We start from the raw sequence: 10,350 nt of genomic DNA on the forward strand, positions 1-10,350 counted from the left end.
TCCTCCCTCCCTCCCTCTCCGCAGACTCTCATCCAGTTAATCCCAGCTCCAGACCCCCTCCTCCTCCCTCCCTCCCTCTCCGCAGACTCTCACCCAGTTAATCCAGCTCCAGACCCCCTCCTCCTCCTCCTCCCTCCCCACAGACTCTCACCCAGTTAATCCCAGCTCCAGACCCCATCCTCCCTCCCTCCCTCTCCGCAGACTCTCACCCAGTTAATCCCAGCTCCAGACCACCTCCTTCTCCTCCCTCCCTCTCCGCAGACTCTCACCCAGTTAATCCAGCTCCAGACCCCCTCCTCCCTCTCCACAGAGACCCTCACCCAGTTAATCCCAGCTCCAGACCCCTGTCCTCCCTCCCTCCCTCGCCGCAGACTCTCACCGAGTTAATCCCAGCTCCAGACCCCCCTCCTCCTCCCCCCCTCTCTCCCCGCAGACCCTCACCCAGTTAATCCCAGCTCCAGACCCCCTCCTCCTCGCCTCCCTCCCTCTCCGCAGACCCTCACCCAGTTAATCCCAGCTCCAGACCCCCTCCTCCATCCCTCACTCCCCACAGACCCTCACCCAGTTAATCCCAGCTCCAGACCCCCTCCTCCTCCTCCCTCCCTCTCCGCAGACTCTCACCCAGTTAATCCCAGCTCCACACCCCCTCCTCCCTCCCTCCCTCACTCCCCACAGACCCTCACCCAGTTAATCCCAGCTCCAGAGCCCCTCCTGCTCCCTCCCTCTCTCTCCGCAGACCCTCACCCAGTTATTCCCAGCTCCAGACCCCCTCCTCCCTCCATCCCTCTCCGCAGACTCTCACCCAGTTAATCCCAGCTCCAGACCCCCTCCTCCTCCCTCCCTCCCTCTCCGCAGACTCTCACCCAGTTAATCCCAGCTCCAGACCCCCTCCGCCTCCCTCCCTCTCCGCAGACCCTCACCCAGTTAATCCCAGCTCCAGACCCTCCTCCCTCCCACTCCGCAGGCTCTCACCCAGTTAATCCCAGCTCCAGACCCCCTCCTCCCTCCCTCCCTCTCCGCAGACTCTCACCCAGTTAATCCCAGCTCCAGACCCCTCCTCCTCCCTCCCTCCCTCTCCGCAGACTCTCACCCAGTTAATCCCAGCTCCAGACCCCCTCCTCCTCCCTCCCTCCCTCCCTCTCCGCAGACTCTCACCCCAGTTAATCCCAGCTCCATACCCCCTCCTCCTCCCTCCCTCCCTCTCCGCAGACCCACACCCAGTTAATCCCAGCTCCAGACCCTCCTCCCTCCCACTCCGCAGGCTCTCACCCATTTATTCCCAGCTCCAGATCACTTCTCCTCCCTCCCTCCCTCTCCGCAGACTCTCACCCAGTTAATCCCAGCTCCAGACCCCTGTCCTCCCTCCCTCCCTCGCCGCAGACTCTCACCGAGTTAATCCAGCTCCAGACCCACTCCTCCTCCCCCCTCTCTCCCCGCAGACCCTCACCCAGTTAATCCCAGCTCCAGACCCCCTCCTCCTCCCTCCCTCCCTCTCCGCAGACTCTCAACCAGTTATTCCCAGCTCCAGATCCCCTCCTCCTCCCTCCCTCCCTCTCCGCAAACGCTCACCCAGTTATCCACAGCTCCAGACCCCCTCCTCCTCCCTCCCTCCCTCCCCACAGACCCTCACCCAGTTAATCCCAGCTCCAGACCCCCTCCTCCTCCCTCACTCCCCACAGACCCTCACCCAGTTAATCACAGCTCCAGACCCCCTCCTCCTCCTCCCTCCCTCTCCGCAGACTCTCACCAAGTTAATCCCAGCTCCAGACCCCCTCCTCCTCCCTCCCTCCCTCTCCACAGACTCTCACCCAGTTATTCCCAGCTCTAGACCCCCTCCTCCCTCCCTCCCTCTTCCGCAGACTCTCACCCAGTTAATCCCAGCTCCAGACCCCCTCCTCCCTCCCTCCCTCACTCCGCACAGACCCTCACCCAGTTAATCCCAGCTCCAGACCCCCTCCTCCTCCCTCCCTCCCTCTCCGCAGACTCTCACCCAGTTAATCCCAGCTCCAGACCCCCTCCTTCTCCCTCCCTTCCTCTCCACAGACCCTCACCCAGTTAATCCCAGCTCCAGACCCCCTCCTCCTCCCTCCCTCCCTCTCCGCAGACTCTCACCCAGTCAATCCCAGCTCCAGACCCCCTCCTCCTCCCTCCCTCCCTCTCCGCAGACCCACACCAGTTAATCCCAGCTCCAGACCCCCTCCTCCTCCCTCCCTCTCCGCAGACTCTCACCCAGTTAATCCCAGCTCCAGACCCCCTCCTCCTCCCTCCCTCCCTCTCCGCAGACCCTCACACAGTTAATCCCAGCTCCAGAACCCCTCCTGCTCCCTCCCTCTCTCTCCGCAGACCGTCAACCAGTTAATCCCAGCCCCAGACCCCCTCCTCCCTCCCTCCCTCTCCGCAGACCCTCACCCAGTTATTCCCCAGCTCCAGACCCCCTCCTCTCCTCCCTCCCTCTCCGCAGACTCTCAACCAGTTAATCCTAGCTCCAGACCCCCTCCTCCTCCCTCCTCACTCCCCACAGACCCTCACCCAGTTAATCCCAGCTCCAGACCCCCTCCTCCTCCTCCCTCTCCGCAGACTCTCACCCAGTTACTCCCAGCACCAGACCCCCTCCTCCTCCCTCCCTCCTTCTCCGCAGACTCTCACCCAGTTATTCCCAGCTCTAGACCCCCTCCTCCCTCCCTCCCTCTCCGCAGACTCCTCACCCAGTTATTCCCAGCTCCAGACCCCCCTCCTCCCTCCCTCCCTCTCCGCAGACTCTCACCCAGTAAATCCCAGCTCCAGACACCCTCCTCCCTCTCCACAGACTCTCACCCAGTTAATCCTAGCTCCAGACCCCCTCCTCCTCCCTCCCTCACTCCCCACAGACTCTCACCCAGTTATTCCCAGCTCCAGACCCCCTCCTCCTCCCTCCCTTCCTCTCCACAGACTCTCACCCAGTTAATCCCAGCTCCAGACCCCCTCCTCCTCCCTCCCTCCCTCTCCGCAGACTCTCACCCAGTTAATCCCAGCTCCAGACCCCCCTCCTCCCTCCCTCCCTCTCCGCAGACTCTCACCCAGTTAATCCCAGCTCCAGACCCCCTCCTCCTCCTCCCTCCCTCCCCACAGACTCTCACCCAGTTAATCCCAGCTCCAGTCCCCCTCCTCCTCCCTCCCTCACTCCCCACAGACCCTCACCCAGTTAATCCCAGCTCCAGACCCCCTCCTCCTCCCCCCTCTCTCTCCGCAGACCCTCACCCAGTTATTCCCAGCTCCAGACCCCCTCCTCCTCCCTCCCTCCCTCTCCGCAGACCCTCACCCAGTTAATCCCAGCTCCAGACCCCCTCCTCCTCCTCCCTCTCCGCAGACTCTCACCCAGTTAATCCCAGCTCCAGACCCCCTCCTCCCTCCCTCCCTCTCCGCAGACTCTCACCCAGTTAATCCCAGCTCCAGACCCCCTCCTCCTCCCTCCCTCCTTCTCCGCAGACTCTCACCCAGTTAATCCCAGCTCCAGACCCCCTCCTTCCTCCCCTCCCTCCCTCCCTCTCCGCAGGACCCTCACGCAGTTAATCCCAGCTCCAGACCCCCTCCTCCTCCCTCCCTCCCTCTCCGCAGACCCTCACCCAGTTAATCCAGCTCCAGACCCCCTCCTCCTCCTCCCTCCCACCCCACAGACCCTCACCCAGTTAATCCCAGCTCCAGACCCCCCTCCTCCTCCCCTCCCTCCCTCTCCGCAGACTCTCACCCAGTTAATCCCAGGCTCCAGACCCCCTCCTCCTCCTCCCTCACTCCCCACAGACTCTCACCGAGTTAATCCCAGCTCCAGACCACCTGCTCCTCCCTCGCTCCCTCTCCGCAGACTCTCACCCAGTTAATCCCAGCTCCAGACCCCCTCCTCCATCCCTCACTCCCCACAGACCCTCACCCAGTTACTCCCAGCTCCAGACCCCCTCCTCCTCCCCCCTCTCTCCCCGCAGACCCTCACCCAGTTAATCCCAGCTCCAGACCCCCTCCTCCTCACTCCCTCCCTCTCCGCAGACTCTCACCCAGTTAATCCCAGCTCCAGACCCCCTCCTCCTCCCTCCCTCCCTCTCCGCAGACTCTCACCCAGTTAATCCCAGCTCCAGACCCCCTCCTCCCTCCCTCACTCACTCCCCACAGACCCTTACCCAGTTAATCCCAGCTCCAGACCCCCTCCTCCCTCCCTCCCTCTCCGCAGACTCTCACCCAGTTAATCCCAGCTCCAGACCCCCTCCTCCTCCCTCCCTCCCTCTCCACAGACCCTCACCCAGTTAATCCCAGCTCCAGACCCCCTCCTCCTCCCTCCCTCCCTCTCCGCAGACCCTCACCCAGTTAATCCCAGCTCCTGACCCCCTCCTCCTCCCTCCCTCTCCACAGACTCTCACCCAGTTAATCCCAACTCCAGACCCCCTCCTCCTCCCTCCCTCCCTCTCCGCAGACCCTCACCCAGTTAATCCCAGCTCCAGACCCTCCTCCCTCCCTCCCTCACTCCCCGCAGACCCTCACCCAGTTAATCCCAACTCCAGACCCCCTCCTCCTCCCTCCCTCCCTCTCCACAGAGTCTCACCCAGTTAATCCCAGCTCCAGACCCCTTCCTCCCTCCCTCCCTCTCCGCAGACTCTCACCCAGGTGATCCCAGCTCCAGGGTTCCTGGAGATGTGTCCAACCTCATGACCTTTGTTCCTCAGCAGTTGGGTTAAGGCTCCTCCGATGAAACCTGTTCCTCCGCCTATTGAGAGAGGGAAAGAGAGAGAGTGAGAGCGTGTGTGTGTGTGTGTGTGTGTGTGAGAGAGAGAGAGAGAGAGGGAGGGGGAAAAAGACAGAAAGAGTGAGAGACAGTGATAGACTGAAAGTGAACACGTGTGTGAGAGAGAGAATGTGAGAGTGAGAGTGGTAAAGAGAGTGAGAGAGACAGGATGAATGAGTGAGAGAGTTTGTGTCTGTGTGAGAGAGAGAGAGAGATAAAAAGAAGCAGAGAGTGAATATGTATGTGAGAGACAGAGACAGTCAATATGTAAGAGTGGTAAAGAGACAGAGGGAGATGGGATGAATGAGTGAGAGTTTGTGTGTGCTTGAGAAAGAAAGGGAGAGAGAGAAAGAAAAAGAGAGATAGAGCGAATACATCTGAGAGACAGAGATGGTCAGTAAGAGAGAACATCAGTGTGAAAGTGGTAGAGAGAGACAGGATGAATAAGTGAGAGTTTATGCGTGTGAGAGGGAGAGAAAGTGACAGAGACCGAGCACATATGTGAGAGACAGAGAGAGACAGACAGTCAGTAAGAGAGAGCACGAGTGTGAGAGTGGTAAAGAGACAGAGAGAGATGGGATGAATGAGTGAGAGTTTGTGTGTGTGAGAGAAAGGGAGAGACAGAAATAGAGAGAGAGACAGAGAGCAAGTATGTATCTGAGAGACAGAGACAGTCAGTAAGAGAGATCACGTGTGTGAGAGTGGTAGAGAGACAGAAAGAGAGAGAGAGAGACAGGATGTATGAGTGAGAGAGTTTGTGTGTGTGTGAAAGAGAGAGGGAAAGAGAGAGAGAAAGGGGGCAGAGAGAGTGAATGTGTGAGATGACACAAAACTAGGTGGGAGTGGGAGTTGTGAGGAGAATGCAAAGAGACATCTAGAAGGACAAGGGCAGCAGACACATGGGCAACACCCACCACCTGGAAGTTCCCCTCCGAGCCCCTCACCATCCCGACTTGGAAATATATCGGCCGTTCCTTCACTGCCGCTGGGTCAAAATCCTGGAACTCCTTCCCTAACAGCGCTGTGGGTGTACCTACACCACAGGGGACAAAATCCTGGAACTCCCTCCCTAACAGCGCCGTGGGTGTACCTACACCACACAGGGGGACAAAATCCTGGAACTCCCTCCCTAACAGCGCCGTGGGTGTACCTACACCACACAGGGGGACAAAATCCTGGAACTCCCTCCCTAACAGCGCTCTGGGTGTACCTACACCACACAGGGGGACAAAATCCTGGAACTCCCTCCCTAACAGCGCCGTGGGTGTACCTACACCACACAGGGGGGACTGCAGCGATCCAAGGAGGCGGCTCACCCACCACCTTCTCAAGGGGGCAGTTCGGGATGGGAAATAAATGCTGGGCCCGGCCAAGCGACGCCCACATCCCCGTGACAATGAACAAATGATTAGGAAGGCAGTTGGTTATGTTGTCCTTCATCGTGAAGGGGTTTGAGTCCAGGAGTAAAGACGTCTTGCTGCAGTTGTGTGGTGCCTTGGTGAGCCCACGCCGGGAGTACTGTGTACAGTTTTGACCCCCTTACTTAAGGAAGGATAGACTTGACAACGGAGGGAGCGCAGCGCCGGGCCACCAGACTAATTCCTGGGATAGCGGGCGGGATTGTGGTACGAGGATTGTGGACTTTGGAAGAGTGAGGCATCGACATGGGAGGCGGGGGGGGTGGCGCGGTGGAGATAGTATGTTTCCCCCGTACGGACATGGGTATTTGGAGGCACTCGGGTCTCTAGAGCCTGCTCTGCCATTCAATAAGACCGTGGCTGACCTGACTGTAAATCGAGCGGGACGCAGAATCTGAATGGCGCTGGAGGAACAGGCCATTCAGCCCATCGTGTCCGTGCCGGCTCTCCAAAGGAGCATTCTGACCTAGTGCCACTGCCCTGCCCTTTTCCCCCATACCCCCTGCCCCTGGTTTCTGTTCAAACAATCATCCACAGGCCTCGATCGAACCTGCCCCCCAACCACACCTCCGGACCGCGCGTTCCAGACCCTGAACCACTCGCCGTGTGTGAAGGTTTATCTCACGTCTCATTCGCTTCCTTTGTAAATCACCGGAAATCTGTGCCCTCTCGTTCTTGATCCTTTTATAAGTTGGGAACAGCTTCTCCCCATCTACTCCGGCCAGGACCCCTCATGGTTTTGAACATCTCTATCAAATCTCCTCTCAGCCTTCACCTCGCCAAGGAGAACAATCTCAACCCCTCCAATCTACCCTCATAAGCTGAAGTTTCTCATCCCTGGAACCATTCTTGTCAACTTCTCCTGCACTCGCTCCAATGTGTTCACATCCTTCCTATAATGTGGTGCCCAGAACTGTACACAATATTCCAGCTGAGGTCTAACCAGTGTCTTATATAAATTCAGCATAACCTCCCTGCTCTTGTACTCTCTGCCCCTATTAATAAAGCCCAGGATACTGTCTGCTTTATTCACCGCTCTCTCCACCTGTCTTGCCACCTTCAAAGCACATATATGCACAAATACACCCAAGTCTTTCTGCTCCTGCACTCCCTTCAAAATTCCACCCCTTATTTTATATTGTCTGTCCATGTTCTTCCTACCAAAATGCATCACCTCACACTTCTCCGCACTGAACTTCATCTGCCACCTATCTGCCCACTCCACCAACTTGTCTTTGTCCTCTTGAAGTTCCACATCTTCCCCCTTGCAGTTCACAACACTCCCAAGCTCCTTGTCATCTGCAAACGTTGAAATTGTCCCCTGCACATCAAAACCTAGGTCATTAATATATATCAGGAAAAGCAAGGGTCCCAATACTGACCCCTGGAGAACTCCACTACAAACCTTCCTCCAGCCCGAAAAACATGCATTGACCACTACTCTCTGCTTCCTAATTTTCAGCCAATTTTGTATCCACGTTGCTCCTATCCCTTTTATTCCATGAGCAATAACTGTTCTCGCAAGTCGGTTGTGTGGAACTGTGTCAAATGCCTTTTCAAAGTCCACGTGGAACAAATAACAAAGAAAAGTACAGCACAGGAACAGGCCCTTCGGCCCTCCAAGCCTGCGCCGATCATATTGCTCGTCAACTAAAACATTTTGCACTTCCGGGGTCCGTATCCCCTCTATTCCCATCCTATTCATGTATTTGTCAAGCTGCCTCTTAAACACCACTATCGTACCTGCTTCTACCACCTCCTCTGGCAGCCAATTCCAGACACTCACTACCCTCTGCGTGATAAACTTGCCCCGCACATCTCCTCTATAGTTTTCTCCTCTCACCTTAAAGCTATGTCCCCTAGTAATTGACTCTTCCACCCTGGGGAAGAAGCTTCTGACTATCTACTCTGTCCATGCCACTCATAATTTTGTAAACTTCTATCAAGTCTGTCCCTCAATCTCCGTCGCTCTAGTGAGAACAATCCCAGTTTCTCCAACCTCTCCTCATAGCTAATAACCTCCAGACCAGGCAGCATCCTGGTAAACCTCCTCTGCACCCTCTTCAACGCCTCCATATCCTTCTGGTAATGTGGCGACCAGAATTGCACGCAATATTCCAAGTGTGGCCTAACCAAGGTTCTATACAGCCGCAGCATGACTTCCCAGCCCCTACACTCAATGCCGATGAAGGCCAGCATGTCATATGCCTTCCTGACTACCTTATCCACCTGCGTTGCCACTTTCAGTGACCTGTGAACCTGTACACCCAGATCCCTCTGCCCGTCGATGCACTTAAGGGTTCTGCCATTTACTGTATAATTCCTGCCTGTATTAGACCTTCCAAAATGCATTACCTCGCATTTGTCCGGATTAAACTCCATCTGCCACTTCTCCGCCCAAGTCTCCACCCGATCTATATCCCGTTGTATCCTTTGACAATCCTCTTCACTGTCTGCAACTCCTCCAACCTTAGTGTCGTCTGCAAACGTACTAATTAGCCCAGTTACATTTTCCTCCAAATCATTTATGTATATCACAAACAGCAAAGGTCCCAGCGCTGATCCCTGCGGAACTCCACTAGTCACAGCTCTCCATTCAGAAAAGCACCTTCCCACTGCTACTCTCTGTCTTCTATGACCAAGCCAATTCTGTATCCATCCTGCCAGCTCACCTCTGACCCCGTGCGACTTTACCTTCTGTACCAATCTGCCATGAGGGACCTTGTCAAAGGCCTTACTGAAATCCATGTATATAACATCCACTGCCCTTCCATCATCAATCATCTTTGTCACTTCCTCGAAAAACTCGATCGAGTTAGTGAGACACGACCTCCCCTTCACAAAGCCATGCTGCCTCTCACTAATACGCCCATTTGCTTCCAAATGGTAGTAAATCCTGTCACGAAGCATCTTCTCCAATAATTTCCCTACCACTGACGTAAGGCTCACTGGCCTGTAATTTCCTGGATTATCCCTGCTACCCTTCGTAAACAATGGAACAACGTTGGCCATTCTCCAGTCCTCTGGGACCTCACCCATAGCCAGTGAGGATACAAAGATTTCTGTCAAGGCCCCAGCAATCTCCTCCCTTGCCTCCCTCAGTACTCCGGGGTAGATCCCATCTGGCCCTGGGGGACGTATCCATCTTAATATTCTTCAAGACGCCTAACACCTCCTCTTTTTTAATCTCAACATGATCCAGGCTGTCTACACACTCTTCCCTAGACAAATCGACCGCTAAGTCCTTTTCTTTGGTGAATACTGGTGAGAAGTATTCATTCAGTATCTCTCCCATTTCTTCCGGCTCCACACACAGGTTCCCACCTCTGTCCCTGAGTGGACCTACCCTTTCCCTGGCTACCCTCTTGCTTTTTACATATGTATAAAAGACCCTCGGGATTTTCCTTAATCCTGGTGGCTTTTCATGACCCCTTTTAGCCCTCCTGACCCCTTGCTTAAGCTTCTTCCTACTTCCTTTATATTCTCCACGGGCTTCATCTGTTCCCAGCCTTCTAGACCTTACGAATGCTTCCCTTTTCTCTTTGATGTACACCACATCAACAGCATTACCCTCATCGACTTTTCCTGTTACCTCTTCGAAAAACTCCAGCCAGTTAGTTAAACGCGATTTCCCCTTTAGAAATCCATGCTGGCTCTTCCTTATCCACCCATATTTTTCCACGTGACTACTAATTCGATCCCGAATCCTTGTTTCTAGCATCCTAACCGGCCATTAAGGACAGAGACAAGGGGGAGGTTCTCCACTCGGAGGCTGGTGAGTCTTTGGGATTCTCCACCCCCGAGCGACACGGAGGTTCATTCATTGGGTATGTTTGAGACAGAGCTCGATAGCATTCCTGGGGATTACTGACATCGAGCGATAGGGGGACAGGGGCTTTGAGGTGGATGGTCAGCCGGGCTCTGTTGGAATAGCGGAGCAGGCTCGATGGGCTGAATGGCCTCCTCCTGATCCTATTTCTTATGATAATGTGAGGGGGAGAGGGAGGAGGAGGAGGGAGGGACGAGAGTGGGAGGAGGAGGAGGGAGGGAGGGAGGAAGGGGAGGGGTATGAGGGGGAGGGGGATGAGGGGGAGGGGGATGAGGGGGAGGGGGATGAGGGGGAGGGGGATGAGGGGGGAGGGGGATGAGGGGGGAGGGGGGATGAGGTGGGAGGGGGATGAGGGG

General features: G+C 56.1%; 1 protein-coding gene across 1 annotated transcript in view; it reads right to left on the bottom strand.

Annotated features, from left to right (window-relative positions):
- Nucleotides 1–4,733, bottom strand: part of sdr39u1 (short chain dehydrogenase/reductase family 39U, member 1) — a gene marked incomplete at its 5' end in the record, with an annotated part of 52,877 nt that extends 48,144 nt beyond the window's left edge. The window contains one exon of the mRNA XM_041175445.1: nucleotides 4,626–4,733. Coding sequence (XP_041031379.1) covers nucleotides 4,626–4,733 — 108 coding nt within the window. The remainder of the gene's footprint in view (nucleotides 1–4,625) is intronic.
- Between the last annotated feature and the right edge of the window lie 5,617 nt (nucleotides 4,734–10,350).

The sequence above is a fragment of the Carcharodon carcharias genome, chromosome 27 (genome assembly GCF_017639515.1).
Source record: "Carcharodon carcharias isolate sCarCar2 chromosome 27, sCarCar2.pri, whole genome shotgun sequence".
In the NCBI taxonomy this organism is placed as follows: Eukaryota; Metazoa; Chordata; class Chondrichthyes; order Lamniformes; family Lamnidae; genus Carcharodon; species Carcharodon carcharias.